Source organism: Dendrobates tinctorius, unplaced genomic scaffold, assembly GCF_039654945.1.
Source record: "Dendrobates tinctorius isolate UK_male_01 unplaced genomic scaffold, ASM3965494v1 ptg000138l, whole genome shotgun sequence".
Taxonomy (NCBI): domain Eukaryota; kingdom Metazoa; phylum Chordata; class Amphibia; order Anura; family Dendrobatidae; genus Dendrobates; species Dendrobates tinctorius.
The window spans coordinates 22,895,422-22,915,793 of record NW_027361806.1 but is presented as its reverse complement, the minus strand read 5'-3'; the positions used below and the strand labels follow the sequence as shown (position 1 = coordinate 22,915,793).

General features: G+C 57.0%; 1 protein-coding gene across 5 annotated transcripts in view; it reads left to right on the top strand.

Annotated features, from left to right (window-relative positions):
• The window catches only part of ZZZ3 (zinc finger ZZ-type containing 3), a 66,034-nt gene that overhangs the window by 14,333 nt on the left and 31,329 nt on the right, over positions 1-20,372 (top strand). For 2 of the 5 annotated variants that reach the window (XM_073544825.1, XM_073544827.1), the window contains exon 2: positions 13,632-15,079. In XM_073544825.1, coding sequence (XP_073400926.1) covers positions 13,683-15,079 — 1,397 coding nt within the window. In that variant the 5' untranslated portion in view covers positions 13,632-13,682. Of the gene's footprint in view, positions 1-2,729; positions 2,852-3,150; positions 3,175-9,361; positions 9,474-13,631; positions 15,080-20,372 lie in introns of those variants that run through there. The other 3 variants (XM_073544826.1, XM_073544828.1, XM_073544829.1) reach the window with 3 other exon arrangements.

The following is a 20,372-nucleotide window of genomic DNA, read 5'->3' as shown; positions in this document are numbered from 1 at the left end:
GGGAAAATAAAAACAATTGTGGATATGCTCCACCTGTGCATTACTCTCACGCCCCGGTCTGCTCCACCTGTGCACTGCACCCGCGCCCTAGTCTGCTCCACCTGCGCATTGCACCCACGCCCTAGTGTGCTCCACCTGCGCATTGCTCTAGCGCCCTAGTGTGCTCCACCTGCGCACTGCACCCGCGCCCTAGTGTGCTCCACCTGCGCACTGCACCCGCGCCCTAGTGTGCTCCACCTGCGCACTGCACCCGCGCCCTAGTGTGCTCCACCTGCGCACTGCACCCGCGCCCTAGTGTGCTCCACCTGCGCACTGCACCCGCGCCCTAGTGTGCTCCACCTGCGCACTGCACCCGCGCCCTAGTCTGCTCCACCTGCGCACTGCACCCTGGTCTGCTCCACCTGCGCACTGCACCCGCGCCCTGGTCTGCTCCACCTGCGCACTGCACCCGCGCCCTGGTCTGCTCCACCTGCGCACTGCACCCGCGCCCTGGTCTGCTCCACCTGCGCACTGCACCCGCGCCCTGGTCTGCTCCACCTGCGCACTGCACCCGCGCCCTGGTCTGCTCCACCTGCGCACTGCACCCGCGCCCTGGTCTGCTCCACCTGCACCCGCGCCCTGGTCTGCTCCACCTGCACCCGCGCCCTGGTCTGCTCCACCTGCACCCGCGCCCTGGTCTGCTCCACCTGCACCCGCGCCCTGGTCTGCTCCACCTGCACCCGCGCCCTGGTCTGCTCCACCTGCACCCGCGCCCTGGTCTGCTCCACCTGCACCCGCGCCCTGGTCTGCTCCACCTGCGCACTGCACCCGCGCCCTGGTCTGCGCACTGCACCCGCGCCCTGGTCTGCGCACTGCACCCGCGCCCTGGTCTGCGCACTGCACCCGCGCCCTGGTCTGCGCACTGCTCTTGCGCCCTGGTCTGCGCCACCTGCGCTCTGCTCTTGCGCCCTGGTCTGCGCCACCTGCGCTCTGCTCTTGCGCCCTGGTCTGCGCCACCTGCGCTCTGCTCTTGCGCCATGGTCTGCGCCACCTGCGCCCTGCTCTTGCGCCATGGTCTGCGCCACCTGCGCCCTGCTCTTGCGCCATGGTCTGCGCCACCTGCGCCCTGCTCTTGCGCCATGGTCTGCGCCACCTGCGCCCTGCTCTTGCGCCATGGTCTGCGCCACCTGCGCCCTGCTCTTGCGCCATGGTCTGCGCCACCTGCGCCCTGCTCTTGCGCCATGGTCTGCGCCACCTGCGCCCTGCTCTTGCGCCATGGTCTGCGCCACCTGCGCCCTGGTCTGCGCCACCTGCGCCCTGCTCTTGCGCCCTGGTCTGCGCCACCTGCGCCCTGCTCTTGCGCCACCTGCGCCCTGCTCTTGCGCCCTGGTCTGCGCCACCTGCGCCCTGGTCTGCGCCACCTGCGCCCTGCTCTTGCGCCCTGGTCTGCGCCACCTGCGCCTTGCTCTTGCGCCCTGGTCTGCGCCACCTGCGCCCTGCTCTTGCGCCCTGGTCTGCGCCACCTGCGCCCTGGTCTGCGCACAGCTCTTGCGCCCTGGTCTGCGCACAGCTCTTGCGCCCTGGTCTGCGCACAGCTCTTGCGCCCTGGTCTGCGCACTGTTCCTGCGCCCTGGTCTGTGCCACCTGCGCCCTGGTCTGTGCCACCTGCGTCCTGGTCTGCGCCACCTGCGCCATGGTCTTGCGCCATGGTCTGCGCCACCTGCGCCCTGGTCTGCGCCTCTTGCGCCACCTGCGCCCTGCTCTTGCGCCACCTGCGCCCTGCGCTTGCGCCACCTGCGCCCTGGTCTGCGCCACCTGCGCCCTGGTCTGCGCCACCTGCGCCCTGGTCTGCGCCACCTGCGCCCTGGTCTGCGCCCTGCTCTTGCGCCACCTGCGCCCTGCTCTTGCGCCCTGGTCTGCGCCACCTGCGCCATGCTCTTGTGCCCTGGTCTGCGCCACCTGCGCCCTGGTCTGCGCCCTGCTCTTGCGCCACCTGCGCCCTGCTCTTGCGCCACCTGCGCCCTGCTCTTGCGCCACCTGCGCCCTGCTCTTGCGCCACCTGCGCCCTGCTCTTGCGCCCTGCTCTTGCGCCACCTGCGCCCTGCTCTTGCGCCCTGCTCTGTGCCACCTGCGCCCTGCTCTTGCGCCCTGCTCTGTGCCACCTGCGCCCTGCTCTTGCGCCCTGCTCTGTGCCACCTGCGCCCTGGTCTGTGCCACCTGCGCCCTGCTCTGTGCCACCTGCGCCCTGCTCTGTGCCACCTGCGCCCTGCTCTTGCGCCACCTGCGCCCTGCTCTTGCGCCACCTGCGCCCTGCTCTTGCGCCACCTGCGCCCTGCTCTTGCGCCACCTGCGCCCTGCTCTTGCGCCCTGGTCTGCGCCACCTGCGCCCTGGTCTGCGCCACCTGCGCCCTGGTCTGCGCCACCTGCGTCCTGGTCTGCGCCACCTGCGTCCTGGTCTGCGCCACCTGCGCCCTGCTCTTGCGCCCTGGTCTGCTCCACCTGCGCATTGCACCCACACCCCGGTCTGCCCGCTCTGTGTGTGTCACGTGTTTCTAGACTTTCGCTTACTCCATCGTATTCGGCTGCAGCTCCGGAAAGGGCGGGGTTTGTCAGACACACCCCTCTCACCGAGAGACTGTTGCTATGGGCGTAGTTGGCACCGCCCACCTGTGAGCACCTCCCCGCTGTGGGGGTGGAGTCAGCTGCGGGGTGTGGCCGCGCTTCTGATACGCCATTGGTCACGCTTTCCACCGTTGCATGGAATCTTTAAGCAGAAGGGGCGGGGTCAGGGCTTGTCGGCTGCTGCTCTCGCGAGAATTCTCCTCTCGCGGGAATGTGATGGGAAGATATGTCCGGGGGAGAGAGGAGGGAGGTGAGGAGCGGGGCCGGTGCTGGGGAGGAGCGTGCGCTCGCGGACACCGTGCGGGGCGCCTGTGGCGCTGGAGGGGGGGGGGGTCCAAGCGCGGCTGGAGGCCGGAAGTGAGCGCTGCCACCCGGCGGAGGGCGAGCGGGATGGAGGGGCGTGGTCTGCAGCATGTGGGCGGAGTTTGTGCTATGGGGGTGGGAGGAGCGCAGAAAGTTGGGGGTCTCAGATGAGGGGTTGCAGGACCTGATGGAGAGGCACCAGTGCAGCTACAGCATGGCTGGCCCGCATGTGGCTGGCTGGGAGTTGTACTGCAGCACCAGGAGCCTCATGTAAAGAGATAATGACCGCAACACTACAACTCCCAGCATGCCGCTTACACTGGTGGTTGCATTGCAGTAGCTGTGGGGCGTGCTGGGGGGTTGCGGTGCAGTAGCGGCGGATCGTGCTGGGGGTTGCGGTGCAGTAGCGGCGGGGCGTGCTGGAGGTTGCGGTGCAGTAGCGGCGGATCGTGCTGGGGGTTGCGGTGCAGTAGCGGCGGGGCGTGCTGGGGGTTGCGGTGCAGTAGCGGCGGATCGTGCTGGGGGTTGCGGTGCAGTAGCGGCGGGGCGTGCTGGGGGGTTGCGGTGCAGTAGCGGCGGATCGTGCTGGGGGTTGCGGTGCAGTAGCGGCGGGGCGTGCTGGAGGTTGCGGTGCAGTAGCGGCGGATCGTGCTGGGGGTTGCGGTGCAGTAGCGGCGGATCGTGCTGGGGGTTGCGGTGCAGTAGCGGCGGGGCGTGCTGGAGGTTGCGGTGCAGTAGCGGCGGGGCGTGCTGGGGGTTGCGGTGCAGTAGCGGCGGGGCGTGCTGGAGGTTGCGGTGCAGTAGCGGCGGATCGTGCTGGGGTTGCGATACAGTAGCGGCGGGGCGTGCTGGAGGTTGCTGTGCTGTAACGGCGGATCGTGCTGGGGGTTGCGGTACAGTAGCGGTGGGGCGTGCTTGGGGTTGCGTTGCATTAGCGGCGGGGCGAGCTGGGGGTTGCTGTGCTGTAGCGGCGGGGCATGCTGGTGGTTGCGGTGCAGTATCAGCGGGGCGTGCTGGGAGTTGCTGTGCAGTAGCGGCGGGGCGTGCTGGGGGTTGCGGTGCAGTAGCGGCGGGGCGTGCTGGGGGTTGCGGTGCAGTAGCGGCGGGGCGTGCTGGTGGTTGCGGTGCAGTAGCGGCGGGGCGTGCTGGGGGTTGCGGTGCAGTAGCGGCGGGGCGTGCTGGGGGTTGCGGTGCAGTAGCGGCGGGGCGTGCTGGGGGTTGCGGTGCAGTAGCGGCGGGGCGTGCTGGAGGTTGCGGTGCAGTAGCGGCGGGGCGTGCTGGGGGTTGCGATACAATAGCGGCGGGGCGTTGCGATACAGTAGCGACGGGGCGTGCTGGGGGTTGCGATACAGTAGCGGCAGGGAGTGCTGGAGGTTGCTGTGCTGTAGCGGCGGGGCGTGCTGGGGGTTGCGGTACAGTAGCGGTGGGGCGTGCTGGGGGTTGCGGTACAGTAGCGGTGGGGCGTGCTTGGGGTTGCGTTGCATTAGCGGCGGGGCGTGCTGGAGGTTGCGGTACAGTAGCGGGGCGTGCTGGGAGTTGCTGTGCAGTAGCGGCGGGGCGTGCTGGGGGTTGCGGTGCAGTAGCGGCGGGGCGTGCTGGGGGGTTGCGGAGCAGTAGTGGCGGATCGTGCTGGGGGTTGCGGTGCAGTAGCGGCAGGGAGTGCTGGGGTTGCGGTGCAGTAGCGGCGGGGCGTGCTGGGGGTTGCTGTGCAGTAGCGGTGGGGGTTGCTGTGCTGTAGCGGCGGGGCGTGCTGGTGGTTGCGGTGCAATAGCGACGAGATGTGCTTGGATTGGTAGTGCAGTAGCAGGAGGGCGTGCTGGTGGTTGCGGTACAGTAGCGGCGGGTCGTGCTGGTGGTTGTGGTGCAGTAGTGGTGGGGCGTGCTGGGTGTTGCCGTGCTGTGAGTTGTGGTACAGTAGCGGCGGGGCGTGCTGGGGGTTGTGGTACAGTAGCGGCGGGGCGTGCTGGGGGTTGCTGTGCAGTAGCGGCGGGGCGTGTTGGGGATTGCTGTGCAGTAGCGGCGGGGCGTGCTGGGGGTTGCGGTACAGTAGCGGCGGGGCGTGCTAGGGGTTGCTGTGCTGGGGGTTGCGGTGCAGTAGAGGCAGGGCGTGCTGGTGGTTGCGGTGCAGTAGCGGCGGGGCGTACTGGGGGTTGCGGTGCATTAGCGGCGGGGCGTGCTGGGGGTTGCGGTACAGTAGCGGCGGGGCGTGCTTGGGGTTGCGGTGCATTAGTGGCGGGGCGTGCTGGGGGTTGCGGTGCATTAGCGGCGGGGCGTGCTGGGGGTTGCGGTGCAGTAGTGGCGGGGCGTGCTGGGTGTTGCCGTGCAGTAGCTGCAGGCCGTGCTGTGGGTTGTGGTGCAATAGCGGCGTGGCGTGCTGGTGGTTGCGGTGCAGTAGCGGCGGGGCGTGCTGGTGGTTGCGGTACAGTAGCGGCGGGGCGTGCTGGGGGTTGCGGTACAGTAGCGGCGGGGCGTGCTTGGGGTTGCGGTGCATTAGCGGCGGGGCGTGCTGGGGGTTGCGGTACAGTAGCGGCAGGGCGTGCTTGGGGTGGCGGTGCATTAGCGGCGGGGCGTGCTGGGGGTTGTGGTACAGTAGCGGCTGGGGGTTGCTGTGCAGTAGCGGCGGGGCGTGTTGGGGATTGGTGTGCAGTAGCGGCGGGGCGTGCTGGGGGTTGCGGTACAGTAGAAGTGGCGGTGCATTAGCGGCGGGGCATGCTGAGGGTTGCTGTGCAGTAACGACGGGGCGTGCTGGGGGTTGCTGTGCAGTATCGGCAGGGCGTGCTGGGGGTTGCGGTGCAGTAGCGGTGGGGCGTGCTTGGGGTGGCGGTGCATTAGCGGCGAGGCGTGCTGGGGGTTGTGGTACAGTAGCGGCGGGGCGTGCTGGGGGTTGCTGTGCAGTAGCGGCGGGGCGTGTTGGGGATTGCTGTGCAGTAGCGGCGGGGCGTGCTGGGGGTTGCGGTACAGTAGAGGTGGCGGTGCATTAGCGGCGGGGCATGCTGGGGGTTGCTGTGCAGTAACGACGGGGAGTGTTGGGGGTTGCTGTGCAGTAGCGGCGGGGCGTGCTGGGGGTTGCTGTGCAGTAGTGGCGGGACGTGCTGGGGGTTGCTGTGCAGTAGCTGCGGGGCGTGCTAGGGGTTGCTGTGCAGTAGCGGCGGGGAGTGTTGGGGATTGCTGTGCAGTAGTGGTGGGGCGTGCTGGGGATTGCTGTGCAGTTGCGGCTGGCGTGCTGGGGGTTGTGGTGCAGTAGCAGCAGGGCGTGCTGGTGGTTGCAGTGCAGTAGCGGCGGGGCGTGGTGGGGGTTGCGGTACAGTAGCGGCGGGGCGTGCTGGAGGTTGCTGTGCTGTAGCGGCGGGGCGTGCTTGGGATTGCGGTGCATTAGCGGCGGGGCATGCTGGGTGTTGCGGTACAGTAGCGGCGGGGCATGCTGGGGGTTACTGGGCAGTAGCGGTGGGGCGTGCTGGGGGTTGCTGGGCAGTATCGGCGGGGCGTGCTGGGGGTTGCGGTGCAGTAGCGGTGGGGCGTGCTTGGGGTGGCGGTGCATTAGTGGCGGGGCGTGCTGGGGGTTGTGGTACAGTAGCGGCGGGGCGTGCTGGGAGTTGCTGTGCAGTAGCGGCGGGGCGTGCTGGGGGTTGCTGTGCAGTAGCGGCGGGGCGTGTTGGGGATTGCTGTGCAGTAGCGGCGGGGCGTGCTGGGGGTTGCGGTACAGTAGAGGTGGCGGTGCATTAGTGGCGGGGCATGCTGGGGGTTGCTGTGCAGTAACAACGGGGCGTGCTGGGGGTTGCTGTACAGTAACGACGGGGCGTGCTGGGGGTTGCTGTGCAGTAACGACGGGGAGTGTTGGGGGTTCCTGTGCAGTAGCGGCGGGACGTGCTGGGGGTTGCTGTGCAGTAGCTGCGGGGCGTGCTAGGGGTTGCTGTGCAGTAGCGGCGGGGAGTGTTGGGGATTGCTGTGCAGTAGTGGTGGGGCGTGCTGGGGGTTGCTGTGCAGTTGCAGCTGGCGTGCTGGGGGTTGTGGTGCAGTAGCGGCGGGGTGTGCTGGGGGTTGCTGTGCAGTAGCAGTGGGGCGTGTTGGGGGTTGCTGTGCAGTAACGACGGGGCGTGCTGGGGGTTGATGTACAGTAGCGGCGGGGCGTGCTGGAGTTTGCTGTGCAGTAGCGGCAGGGGGTGCTGGGGATTGCTGTGCAGTAGCGGTGGGGTGTGATGGGGGTTGCTGTGCAGTAACGGCGGGGTTTGCTGGGGGTTGCTGTGCAGTAACGGGGTGTGCTGAGGGTTGCGGTACAGTAGCGGCGGGGCGTGCTGGGGGTTGCTGTGCTGTAGCGGCGAGGCGTGCTGGGGGTTACTGTGCAGTAGCGGCGGGAGTGCTGGGCGTTGCTCTGCAGTAACGGCGGGGTGTTCTGGGGGTTGCTGTGCAGTAGCGGTGGGGTGTGCTTGGGGTTGCGGTACAGTAGTGGCGTGCTGGGGTTTGCGATACAGTAGCGGCGGGGAGTGCTGGGGTTTGCGGTACAGTAGCGGCGGGGCGTGCTGGGGGTTGCTGTGCAGTAGCGGCGGGGCGTGCTGGGGGTTGCTGTGCAGCAGCGGCGGGGGCGTGCTGGGGGTTGCTGTGCAGAAGCGGCGGGGCGTGCTGGGGGTTGCTATGCAGCAGCGGTGGGGCGTGCTGGGGGTTGTGGTGCAATAGCGGCGGGGCGTGCTGGGGGTTGCTGTGCAGTAGCGGCGTGGCGTGTTGGGGGTTGCTGTGCAGTAGCGGCGGGGCGTGCTGGGGGTTGCTGTGCAGTAGCGGCGGGGCGTGCTGGGGGTTGCTGTGCAGTAGCGGCGGGGCGTGCTGGGGGTTGCTGTGCAGTAGCGACGGGGCGTGCTGGGGGTTGCTGTGCAGTAGCGGCGGGGCGTTCTGGAAGTTGTGGTGCAGTAGCGGCGGGCGTGCTGGGGGTTGCTGTGCAGTAGCGGCGGGGCGTGCTGGGGGTTCCTGTGTAGTAGCGACGGGGCGTGCTGGGGGTTGCTGTGCAGTAGCGGCGGGGCGTGCTGGAAGTTGTGGTGCAGTAGCGGCGGGGCGTGCTGAGGGTTGCTGTACAGTAGAGGCGGGGCGTGCTGGGGCTTGTGGTGCAGTAGCGGCGGGGTGTGCTGGAGGTTGCTGTGCAGTAGCGACGGGGCGTGGTGGGGGTTGCTGTACAGTAGAGGCGGGGCGTGCTGGGGCTTGTGGTGCAGTAGCGACGGGGCGTGCTGGGGGTTGTTGTGCAGTAGCGGCGGGGCGTGCTGGAGGTTGCTGTGCAGTAGCGGCGGGGCGTGCTGGGGGTTGTCGTGCAGTAGCGGCGGGGCGTGCTGGTGGTTGCTGTACAGTAGTGGCGGGGCGTGCTGGGGCTTGTGGTGCAGTAGCGGCGGGGCGTGCTGGGGGTTGCTGTGCAGTAGCGGCGGGGCGTGCTGGGGGTTGCTGTGCAGTAGCGACGGGGCGTGCTGGGGGTTGCTGTGCAGTAGCGGCGGGGCGTGCTGTAAGTTGTGGTGCAGTAGCGGCGTGCATGCTGGGGGTTGCTGTACAGTAGCGGCGGGGCGTGCTGGGGGTTGTCGTGCAGCAGCGGCGGGGCGTGCTGGTGGTTGCGGTGCAGTAGCGGCAGGGCGTGCTGGTGGTTGCTGTGCAGTAGCGGCGGGGCGTGCTGGTGGTTGCTGTACAGTAGTGGCGGGGCGTGCTGGGGCTTGTGGTGCAGTAGCGGCGGGGCGTGCTGGGGGTTGCTGTGCAGTAGCGGCGGGGCGTGCTGGGGGTTGCTGTGCAGTAGCGGCGGGGCGTGCTGGGGGTTGCTGTACAGTAGGGCGGGGTGTGCTTGGGGTTGCTGTACAGTAGTGGCGGGGCGTGCTGGGGCTTGTGGTGCAGTAGCGGCGGGGCGTGCTGGGGGTTGCTGTGCAGTAGCGGCGGGGCGTGCTGGAGGTTGCTGTGCAGTAGCGGCGGGGCGTGCTGGGGGTTGCTGTGCAGTAGCGGCGGGGCGTGCTGGGGGTTGCTGTGCAGTAGCGGCGGGGCGTGCTGGAGGTTGCTGTGCAGTAGCGGCGGGGCGTGCTGGGGCTTGTGGTGCAGTAGCGGCGGGGCGTGCTGGAGGTTGCTGTGCAGTAGCGGCGGGGCGTGCTGGGGGTTGCTGTGCAGTAGCAGCGGGGCGTGCTGGGGGTTGCTGTGCAGTAGCAGCGGGGCGTGCTGGGGGTTGCTGTGCAGTAGCTGCGGGGCGTGCTGGGGGTTGCTGTGCAGTAGCAGCGGGGCGTGCTGGGGGTTGCTGTGCAGTAGCGGCGGGGCGTGCTGGGCGTTGCTGTGCAGTAGCGGCGGGGCGTGCTGGGCGTTGCTGTGCAGTAGCGGCGGGGCGTGCTGGGGGTTGTGGTGCACTAGCGGCTGGACGTGCTGGAGGTTGCTGTGCAGTAGCGGCGGGGCGTGCTGGGGGTTGTGGTGCACTAGCGGCTGGACGTGCTGGAGGTTGCTGTGCAGTAGCGGCGGGGCATGCAGGTGGTTGCATAATGACGGCTGCGACGCTCCAGGTCGGCGTCACTGGTGCAGCTGTGCTGATGGCTCCCACCTGCCACATGGCGTGCCCCACGGTTCTGCACGGGGTATGTAATGATGCAGAAGACGGTGACTGTTCTGATGACGGTGACCACAGCTTTACAACGCTGTGCACACGGAGACAGTCAGCAGAGACCGGTTTTCTAGTGGAGTTCACTGCAGGAAGCGCGCCATCTGTGCAGTCTTTGGATTAGTTTTCGCTTCCTGCAGAGCAGTTTTGCCGCTTTGTGATGGGACTGGAGTGGTTTTCCTAGAAGTGACAACTCTTCTTTCCGCAGCAGTGTGCAGGCCGCATGCTGCTGCGCTGTCTCGGCTGAGATCCTGCACATGCTCAGACGGGGGATGGCCGACCTCAGGAGGAAGGCTGCTGTGTACATGCACAAGAACTGCCGGTCTGCCCATGTGCAGGATATCAATCGCAACAGTGCTGTCAATCAGTGCATGAGAGGGCGGAGCCAGCCGGTTCAATTGATTGGGGGAATGTACTTTGAAGGGCACTTCGCCGCCCAATCTGCTCTGAGCGCTTAATTTAAAACACATTTTCTAGCAAAGTAACCAATGAATTTTAGAGCTGTAAGTAGAATGTGTCTTGTTGGCAGCTGCCCCCCTCGTAGACGGGATCACTGGGCAGAGCCCCTCTAACAAATCTTTATGCGGTGCAGAATTTTTGCACTGATATCGACTTACAATGTGAATTGTAGCATCTGCAGTATCCGTCTTTTGTGAATTTCCTGCAGATTTTGGCCTTCACATTGCAATGAATGAACTCTGTGATCAATCTATTCACGTATTGTTAAAATCTGCATTTTCTGCTGTTTGCTCGCAGGTTTTCATGTGATCTCCCCCCTCTCCCAAAGTCTTCGGGGTACAGGTGGTTTTCCCTGACCGCAGGCTCTCTCTGCGAGTTTTCAGAGGCGTGAAATGTTTGTGCCAATGTTTCTACTTCTCAGGCTTTGCTGAATTGGCAGGAATGTAAATCTGTGTCTGTGGGGCGTAAAAATCCTGCAATGGTCGAGCCAAGACCAGCCGCCGCAGCGGAGGGAAATCATCACTGATGTATAAGTAGAGCCCGTCTAGATGAGACCCCCAGTGCCACCCCCTGTGTGATGTCACAGCACCCACCCCTGTCTGTAGGCATCAGCACAGGATGGAAATGTGACTTTTATGTTAACATATTGCTGAAATTTTCAGCATTCTGACCCACTCTGCAGATTGTCACATTGTGCTGCGTAAAAAGCAAAGATTTGGTGCAGATTGTTTTAATTTACTTCAGTATGGAAAGAAAAAAAATTGCATTCAAATCCTCCCTGTATATGGAGATACATAAGATCTGTCTGCAGTCATCACTAAGGGGAGCTCCCTGTATACAGAGATGCATAAGATCCTGTCTGCAGTCACCACTAGGGAGAGCTCCCTTTATACAGAGATACATAAGATCCTGTCTGCAGTCACCACTAGGGGAAGCTCCCTGTATACAGAGATACATGATAAGATCCTGTCTGCAGCCACCACTAGGGGAGCTCCCTGTATACAGAGATGCATAAGATCCTGTCTGCAGCCACCACTAGGGGGAGCTCCCTATATACAGAGATACATAAGGTCCTGTCTGCAGTCACCACTAAGGGGTAGCTCCCTGTATACAGAGATACATGATAAGATCCTGTCTGCAGCCACCGCTACGGGGAGCTCCTGTATACAGAAATACATAGGATCCAGTCTGCAGCCACCACTACGGGGAGCTCCCTATATACAGAGATACATAAGATCCTGTCTGCAGCCACCACTACGGGGAGCTCCCTGTATACAGAGATACATAAGACCCTGTCTGCAGCCACCACTAGGGGGAGCTCCCTGTTTTCAGTGATACATAAGATTCTGTCTGCAGCCACCACTAGGGGCAGCTCCCTGTATACAGAGATACATGATAAGATCCTGTCTGTAGCCACCACTAGGAGGAGCTCCCTTTATACAGAGATACATAAGATCCTGTCTGCAGCCACCACTAGGGGGAGCTCCCTGTATACAGAGATACATGATAAGATCCTGTCTGCAGCCACCACTAGGGGAGCTCCCTGTATACAGAGATGCATAAGATCCTGTCTGCAGCCACCACTAGGGGGAGCTCCCTGTATACAGAGATGCATAAGATCCTGTCTGCAGTCACCACTAGGGGGAGCTCTCTGTATACAGAGATACATGATAAGATCCTGTCTGCAGCCACCACTAGGGGGAGCTCTCTATACAGAGATACATAAGATCCTGTCTCCCGCCACCACTAGGGGGAGCTCCCTGTATAGAGATACATGATAAGATCCTGTCTCCCGCCACCACTAGGGGGAGCTCCCTGTATAGAGATACATGATAAGATCCTGTCTCCCGCCACCACTAGGGGGAGCTCCCTGTATACATTATAAGATCCTGTCTGTAGCCACCACTAGGGGGAGCTCCCTTTATACAGAGATGCATAAGATCCTGTCTGCAGCCACCACTAGGGGGAGCTCCCTTATACAGAGATACATGGGCAGCACGGTGGCTCAATGGTTAGCGCTGCAGCCTTGCAGCGCTGGAGTCCTGGGTTTGAATCCCACCAAGGACAACATCTGCATGGAGTTTGTATGTTCTCCCCGTGTTTGCGTGGGTTTCCTCCGGGCACTCCGGTTTCCTCCCACACTCCAAAGACATACTGATAGGGAATTTAGATTGTGAGCCCCATGAGGGACAGTGAAGAAAATATGTGCAAAACTGTAAAGCGCTGCGGAATATGTTAGCGCTATATAAAAATAAAGATTATTATTATAAGATCCTGTCTGCAGTCACCACTAGGGGGAGCTCTCTGTATACAGAGATACATGATAAGATACTGTCTGCAGTCACCACTAGGGGGAGCTTCCTGTATACATAGATAAGATCCTCTCTGCAGTCACCACTAGGGGGAGCTCCCTGTATACAGAGATACATAAGATCCTGTCTGCAGCCACCACTAGGGAGAGCTCCCTGTATATTGAGATATACAGCAAGTGAAATAATTATTGAACACGTAACCAATTTTCTAGTAAACCTCTTTCTAAAGGAGCTACTGACGTGAAATTGGTGACAAACCATCTAATCCACACAAATCACCATAGATGTCCATAAATTGTTTAATAATGAGAAAGGACACAAGTATTGGTTGCTTACTGAAATAAGCCTTTGTTGGTGGTGAAGCCACAAGATGCCTCCTGTATGGAGAAACTAGTTGCAGGCATTGCTCAGGTTTGATTTTAGCCCATTTCTCCACACATACTCTTCATACCCTGAAGCTTCCATGGGCTTCTTCAATGAGCTCTGAGCTTTAGTTCCTTCCTTACGTTTTCTATAAGATTCAGTTCCTGTAATCGGCTTGGCCATTCTAGCAGATGTTGTGGTGAGTGTGCATACAGGCAATGGAGGTTGCGTGGTGAGCGTGCATACAGGTTATGGAGGTGGTTTAGTTAGTTTTCTTATAATCCATTGTACCTTTCGTAGCTCTTCACAGATGGTCCATGGCTCTTGGACAACTCTTTTGATAATTCTTCTCACTCCTCTATCTAAAGTCTTGAGGGCACCTGGCGGGTTTATGGTGAAATGATGATCTTTCCACTTTTGGATTATGGCCCCATCAGTTCTCACTGGAGCCTTCAGTAGTTTAGAAACACTTCTGTAACCAATGCCATCAGAATCTTTTGGAACAATAAGGTTGTGAAGGTTTTGAGACAGCTCACTGGTTCCTACCCATCACAAGTTGTTTCTTGTGTGCCCCTTGGTAATGAGACACCTTATTGGCCATCAGTTGAACCAGCTGATATTATTTGTCACTAAGTGGCAGGATTGCCTTCTAATTACTGATGGATTTTGGCCGGTGTGAGGACTTTCCAGGGCTTTTGCTTCCTTCTTCATGTGTTCAATACTTTTTCCCTGTGTTATTTCTCATTATCAGACATAATTTCTGGACATCTCTGGTGATTTCTTTACCTGTGTGGATTGGATGGGTTGTTACTGACATCTGTTGAGAATTTCACGTCAGTAGCACCTTTAGAATTAGTTGGTTAGAAAATTGACGTGTTCGGTGCTTATTTCACAGCTGTTCGTGTCACTCTCGCTGTTGCTGGTTATCTATTACTTATATATTTTTTGCACAATGTGACCGCGATCTTTCAGACTGGACTAATTTGTTTTTTGTGTTGCAGGTTTCCAAATGAGAGGATCATGTCGGTCTCACTGTCGGGGTGATCCATAGCATGGCTGCTTCTCGATCGACTCGCGTCACAAGATCTACCGTGGGCTTCAACGGATTGGACGAGAGCTTCTGTGGGCGCACACTGAGGAACCGCAGCATCGTTCACGCGGACGACGACATCCCACCGGCACTTCTAAGATCAAGGTCTCCTAAGAAAAGGCTCGAACCTGCTCCTATCCAAAAGGGAAACCTCAAGGGCGGTGACTTGAAGCCGTCGGCCCCTCGGGAGTCTTGGGTGAGCCCGAGGAAGCGGGGACTGTCTGTTTCAGAGAAGGACTACAACCAGAAAGACAGCGTGGAAAACAGTGACAAAAAGTCGAGTGGTCCGCTGTCGCCCGTGCTGAAAAAAATCCGACGTTACCTGCGATCGGAGGAGCCTGGCAGCGCGGAGGAGGAGGAGGAATTGCCCGGTCCATTTCAGAGGGAGCCCCCGGAGAGGAGGAACTCTGAGTCTGACCATGAGGCAGAGACCCCCCGTCCTAAGCGAACTCATCGCTGTCTTCTACTGGATGATAGTAACCAAAGGGAAATCAAAAGCGTCTCTGAGCCGGACGTGAGGAAAGTGCCGCCTGATGGCGACGTGTGTAACCATCAGGCCGTTAATGGTATTGACAATGAGACTGCTGCTGTAAACTGTAATAATCGCCCGTCGGGCGGGCTACAAAATAGCACGGGCGTGTTCCCTCCCCCCAAGGAGTTAATCGTGTCAGAGAATGGGAGCTCGTTAACTCCGTGCCCCGTGCTCAGCAAAAAGGACGTGTTCCCAGACCACACCGTGCCTTGCACACACTCCGAGGAGCGGGCCGACCGACCGGACCACCAAACGCTTCATAACTGCCTAAACCAGACCAATGAGGCGACGGCGGGTGCCCCCTGCACTGAGCTGCTGTCCACCGGACGAGACTTTGAGGAGGAGCTAGACGTGGTAGGGGACAGTGTCGCCAAGGATCACAAATCTCCCAGCCCCGCTCATGAGGAGCCGGCAGAGTCTGCTTCCGATCCGCCGGGGTCCGAACCTCTCGCCTCCTCGAAGGTTTGCTTCTCAGACACTCAAGAACATAGATATACTTTAAGAACTTCCCCTATGAAGCTGGCGCCTTCTAAAGACAGCCCACCTCTATGTGGAGAGAACGGGCAGGTGGAGGAGGGCGACACCTCCGGACTCTGTGCCGTGAATGGCTCTGGGGTTGATCCGGAAGAGGTTGTTCGCAGTGACCAAAAGCAAAGCTGCGCCGTAAAGTGTTCACAGGATAAACCCCATTGTCCGGTCTCCGTTGCAGAATGTGCTGCCCCATCCACCAAGCACAGCGGCGGTGTGCAGCACGCGGAGGATGAGGACGAGGAGCCCGACGTGTATTACTTCGAGTCCGATCACGTAGCGTTGAAACACAACAAAGAGTACGTGTATCTACGATAATCTTGTCTGACGCTTCTCGGTCACGCAGTCTGTGGCAGGGATGGGAGTTGTGTCATTTATTTGCAAAAGTTTCAATCTTTCCCATAAGTGTCTATAGAAGCCATAGAATCCTAGAATGGTAGAGTTGGAAGGGACGTGCAGGGCCCTCGTGTCCAACCCCCTTCTCAATGCAGGAGTCACTACACCATCTCAGACACATGTCTGTCCAACCTCTGTGTGAAGACTTCCATTGAAGGAGAACTCACCACCTCTCGTGGCCTCCCGTTCCACTCATTGATCTCACTCACTGTCAAAAAGATTTTTTCTAATCTGTATCTTCTCTCTTTCAGTTTCATCCCATTGCTTCTATTGTTTCCATGTACAAATGAGAATAATGATGATCCCCCTACAATGTGACAGCCCTTGAGATATTTGTAGACAGCTATTAAGTCTCCTCTCAGTCTTCTTTTTTACAGCTAAACATTCCCAGATTGTTTCACCCCTTAACCCCCGGAGCCTTTTTCAGTTTTGCGTTTTCGTTTCTCGCTCCCCTCCTTCCCAGAGCCATAATTTTATTTTTCCGTCAATATGGCCATGTTAGGGCTTATTTCTTGCAGGATGAGTTGTACTTTTCAAAAACATCATTGGTTTTATCATGCCGATACTAGAAAACGGGAAGTGCAATCCCACACTTGTTTTTTTGTTTGTCATTTTTTGCAAGGTTCACTAAATGCTAAAACTGCCCTGCCATTATGATTCTCCAGGTCATTACGAGTTCATAGACACCAAGCATGTTCTTATTTATCTACTAGATGGTTGCCCGATTCTAACGCATTGGGTATTCTAGAATCAATCTCTCTCTCTTTCCGCGCCACAGATCTCCCAATGGAGGCGTGCGTCGTTCGAATGCGCTGACTGGTCGCGCCCGGCCGGCCGCGTCCAATCAGCGCCGCAGGATTTCCGCGACAGACAGAATAAGACGATTATATAGTAGAAGTGGTGAAAAAAAGATTCCAAACTTTGCAAAAAATTTTTAAAAAGAAATGCGCAATTTTCCAAGACCCGTAGCGTCTCCATTTTTCGTTATCTGGGGTTGAGTGAGGGCTTATATTTTGCGTGCCAGGCTGATGTTATAACATTTTGGTACAGATACGATCTTTTAATGCAATGTCGCAGTGACCAAAAAAACATAATTCTGTCATGTTGACTTTTTTTTCTCGCCACACTGTTTAGCGATCAGGTTAATCCTTTTTTTGATAGATCGGGCGATTCTGAATGCGGCGATACCAAATATGTGTAGGTTTGATTTTGTTTTTATTGTTTCACTTTGAATGGGGCGAAAGGGGGGTGATTTAAACTTTTATATTTTTTTTTTAATATTTTTAAACACTTTTTTTTTTTTTTAAACTTTTGGCATGCTTCAATAGTCTCCATAGGAGGCTAGAAGCTGCCACAACCCGATTGGCTCTGCTACATAGAGGCGATGGTCAGAAAGCCTCTATGTAGGAGAACTCCTAACTTGCTATGACCGCTAACCACTGGGTGGCGCTCACAGCAATCCGGCATTGACAACCATAGAGGTCTCCGGGAGACTTCCTGTTGTCATGCCGGCCGACACATCGGTGACCCGCGATCATGTTACGTTCAAAACAGCTGACATGTCCAAGGAAAGATGTGGGCTCACCACTGGAGCCCACATCAACGGGAGGGAGTCCGACATCGACATAAATGTACGCCCGATGTGTGAAAGGGGTTAACCGTTCTTCATAGGACATACCTTGCAGTCCGCTCACCATCCTGGTCGCTCTTCTCTGAACTTGCTCCAGCTTTTCAATGTCTTTTTTTACAATGTGCCAACAACACAGTATTCCAGATGATGTCTGACCTAGGAGGACTAGAGGGGGATAATTACTTCACGTGATCTAGACTCTATGCTTCTCTTGATACATCCTAGAACTGTTTGCCTTTTTTGCTGCTGCATCACACTGTTGCCTCATTTACAGCCTGTGATCTCCCAGTCTTTGTCACACTTGCTGTTGCTTAGTTCTAATCCTCCCATTCTATAGATGTAATTTTTGTTTTTCTTGCCCAAATGTAGAATCTTGCATTTGTCCCTGTTAAATACTATTCTACTAGTTGCTGCCCATTTTTCAATCTTATCTAGATCCTTCTGAATCCTTTCTCTTCTTTTCTCTTCGCTAGTGTTAGCGTTCCCTCCTAGCTTTGCATCGTCTGTAAATTTGATTAGTTTCCCTTCAGTTCCCTTATCTAGATCATTTATAAAAATGTTGAGCAACACTGGGCCGCAGGACAGAGCCTTGTGGTACCCCACTTGAAACCCTCTTCCAATTGGATGGGCAACCATTTATTACCACTGAGTACGATCACTGAGCCAGTCATGAATCCTCTTAACCGTAGCCTTGTCAATCCCATACTTGGTCATTTTCTCAATAAGGATAGTATGAGATGCTTTGTGAAGTCAAGATATACTATATCTACTGCATTTCCCCGATCCACCCAGTCAGTGATTCCATCATAGAAGGACATTAAATGAGTCTGCATGACTTTTTTTGCTACAAACCCATGCTGGCTCTGGTTAACTACTGTATTCTTATCCAGTTACTTACATACATGCTGTGTAATAATTTGATCAAAAATCTTTCCTGGTATAGAAGTTCACTTGCCTATAATTTCCGGGCTCCATCTTCGTTCCTTTTTTGAAGATGGGGACAACATTTGTCCTTCTCCAATCTTTTGGGACTTCTCCTGTTCTCCAGGATTTTGCAAAGATTCTGGATAGTAGTTCTGCAATTTCATCTAACTCTTTCAGTACCCTAGGATATAATTCATCTGGACCAGGAGATGTAAATTCATGTAAATTAGCTCAGATTTCCCTTACCATCTCTCTGTTTATAGATGGTGTGGATTCTTTTATTCCTTCGATGGCTCTGTGAAGATCAGTTGATGTTACAATTGTTTTCTTGGAGAACAGAGATGCAGAATAGGAATTTAAAAGTTTGGCTTCTGAACATCATTTTTGACCACTTCACCATTTTCATCCTGTAAAAATCCTATAGTATCTTTGACTTTCCTTTTGCTTTTGACATACCACAAAATTCTTTTTGCTGCTTTTAGTCTCCCTTGCAAGACTCATTTCATTACTGGCTTTAGCTCTTCTAACTCTTGCCCTGCATTCCCTGCAGACAGCATTATATTCTTCTTTAGATATGTCCCCTCTTTCCATTTAATATACATTTCTTTTTTCCTTTTTAACAAGTTCTGTATTCATCCATCCTGGTCTCTTTTATATGCTTCCGTTTCTTCCTTCTTTTTGGGATTGTTACCGATTGTGCGGTGAGAATTTCATTTAGCAAAATCTCCCATCCTTGGACATTTCTGTCCTTTAGATCATCCGGCCATTGGACCTTTCCTACCCGCTTTCTGAATCCTCTGACCCTGAGCGGCGGGCATGTGTTTGTCCTTCGGCACTATCACTGGGTGTCGTCTGTGGGGTCCCGGCTGTTGAGCTCCATCGAGCTGCATGTTACCCGCTATCCAGTGGTTAGGTGGTAATTTCTTCTTACTAGATGGCCCTTTTTTAAATGGTTTTCCTCCTGTTCATAGATAGATATTGCTGTTGAATAAAAGCAATTTTTGATTTTGCTTGTTGAAATTTTCCATTTTTGAGATATTCACACTTTTGTTTACAGATCGCCGCCTTGGAGACCGACCGCCGCTGCTGGATGGCAGAACATCTTCAACACTTACAAGCTCTTCTGTATTCAGCTTCTGACCCCTTTTTTGAAGCTGCTAGGAGCCGGAGCGCTGTTACCTCCTGGTCTCGGACAGATTCTGTGTCGTGCTTATGAGCTGGACGGCAGCGGTGGTCGGTCTCCTAAGCAACAAGCTGTAAACAAGTGTTAATATATGAAGAATGGCTGTAAATTTTATGAAGTTGAAAATTTCAAAACTGCTTGTACTTACCAGTCCCATCCAGTAATGTCCATCTATGAAGATGCGAATATCCCTTTAAGGTCCAAGTCTACAAACTCGAACAGTTGCCGCAGTGGGAGGTGGTCGGTGTTGGCCGCCTTGGCACATTGCTTTTCTAAGTAAAATGCCATCTTTGAGCACGGTGTGTGGAATCGGACCAGGCGGCTGCGCACCCATAACCCTGTTACCTTTCACTGACTCCCAATATTCCCCCCTAATAGGCGTCATCACAGCGACACCCTCCATTCACACTCATCTGCCTGAGGTTTTCATGTCACAGCTGATTGGGGTCTGCAGAACGAGGGACCAGTGACCAGTCACTGAGCTCATCCTCTGTGTATCACTGTACATAGATTGGAGAATGTGGGACCAGTGACCGGTCAGTGAGCTCATTCTCTGTGTATCACTGTACATAGACTGGAGAATGAGGGACAAGTGACCGGTCAGTGAGCTCATCCTCTGTGTATCACTGTACATAGCCTGGAGAACGAGGGACCAGTGACCGGTCAGTGAGCTCATCCTCTGTGTATCACTGTACATTGACTGGAGAATGAGGGACCAGTGACCGGTCAGTGAGCTCATCCTCTGTGTATCACTGTACATAGCCTGGAGAATGAGGGACCAGTGACCGGTCAGTGAGCTCATCCTCTGTGTATCACTGTACATAGCCTGGAGAATGAGGGACCAGTGACCGGTCACTGAGCTCATCCTCTGTGTATCACTGTACATAGACTGGAGAATGAGGGACCAGTGACCGATCACTGAGCTCATCCTCTGTGTATCACTGTACATAGACTGGAGAATGAGGGACCAGTGACCGGTCAGTGAGCTCATCCTCTGTGTATCACTGTACATAGGCTGCAGAATGAGGGACCAGTGACCGGTCAGTGAGCTCATCCTCTGTGTATCACTGTACATAGACTGGAGAATGAGGGACCAGTGACCGGTCAGTGAGCTCATTCTCTGTGTATCACTGTACATAGACTGCATATACTATTGCAAAAAAATTTCACATTTAAGTTAAAAAAAAAAAAAAAAAAAATTTGAATTTCGAGCGAGCGTGTCCAGCGTCATTGAGCGTGAAACATGAGGGGAGGAGAAAGGGACGATCGAGACCCCCGAATCATCCATCTGCGCGGCCGCATGTAAGGAGGTGCAGGAAATCTCTGGAGGGTTGGACATGACTGACCACTATTGGGCAGCACCTGTTCTCAGGGTTTGGCAGAAAAAAAGAGAACAAAGCGACCAGCCTATGAATAGGGAACACCACATGTATGAGTAAAAAATGTATGAAGTTTATTG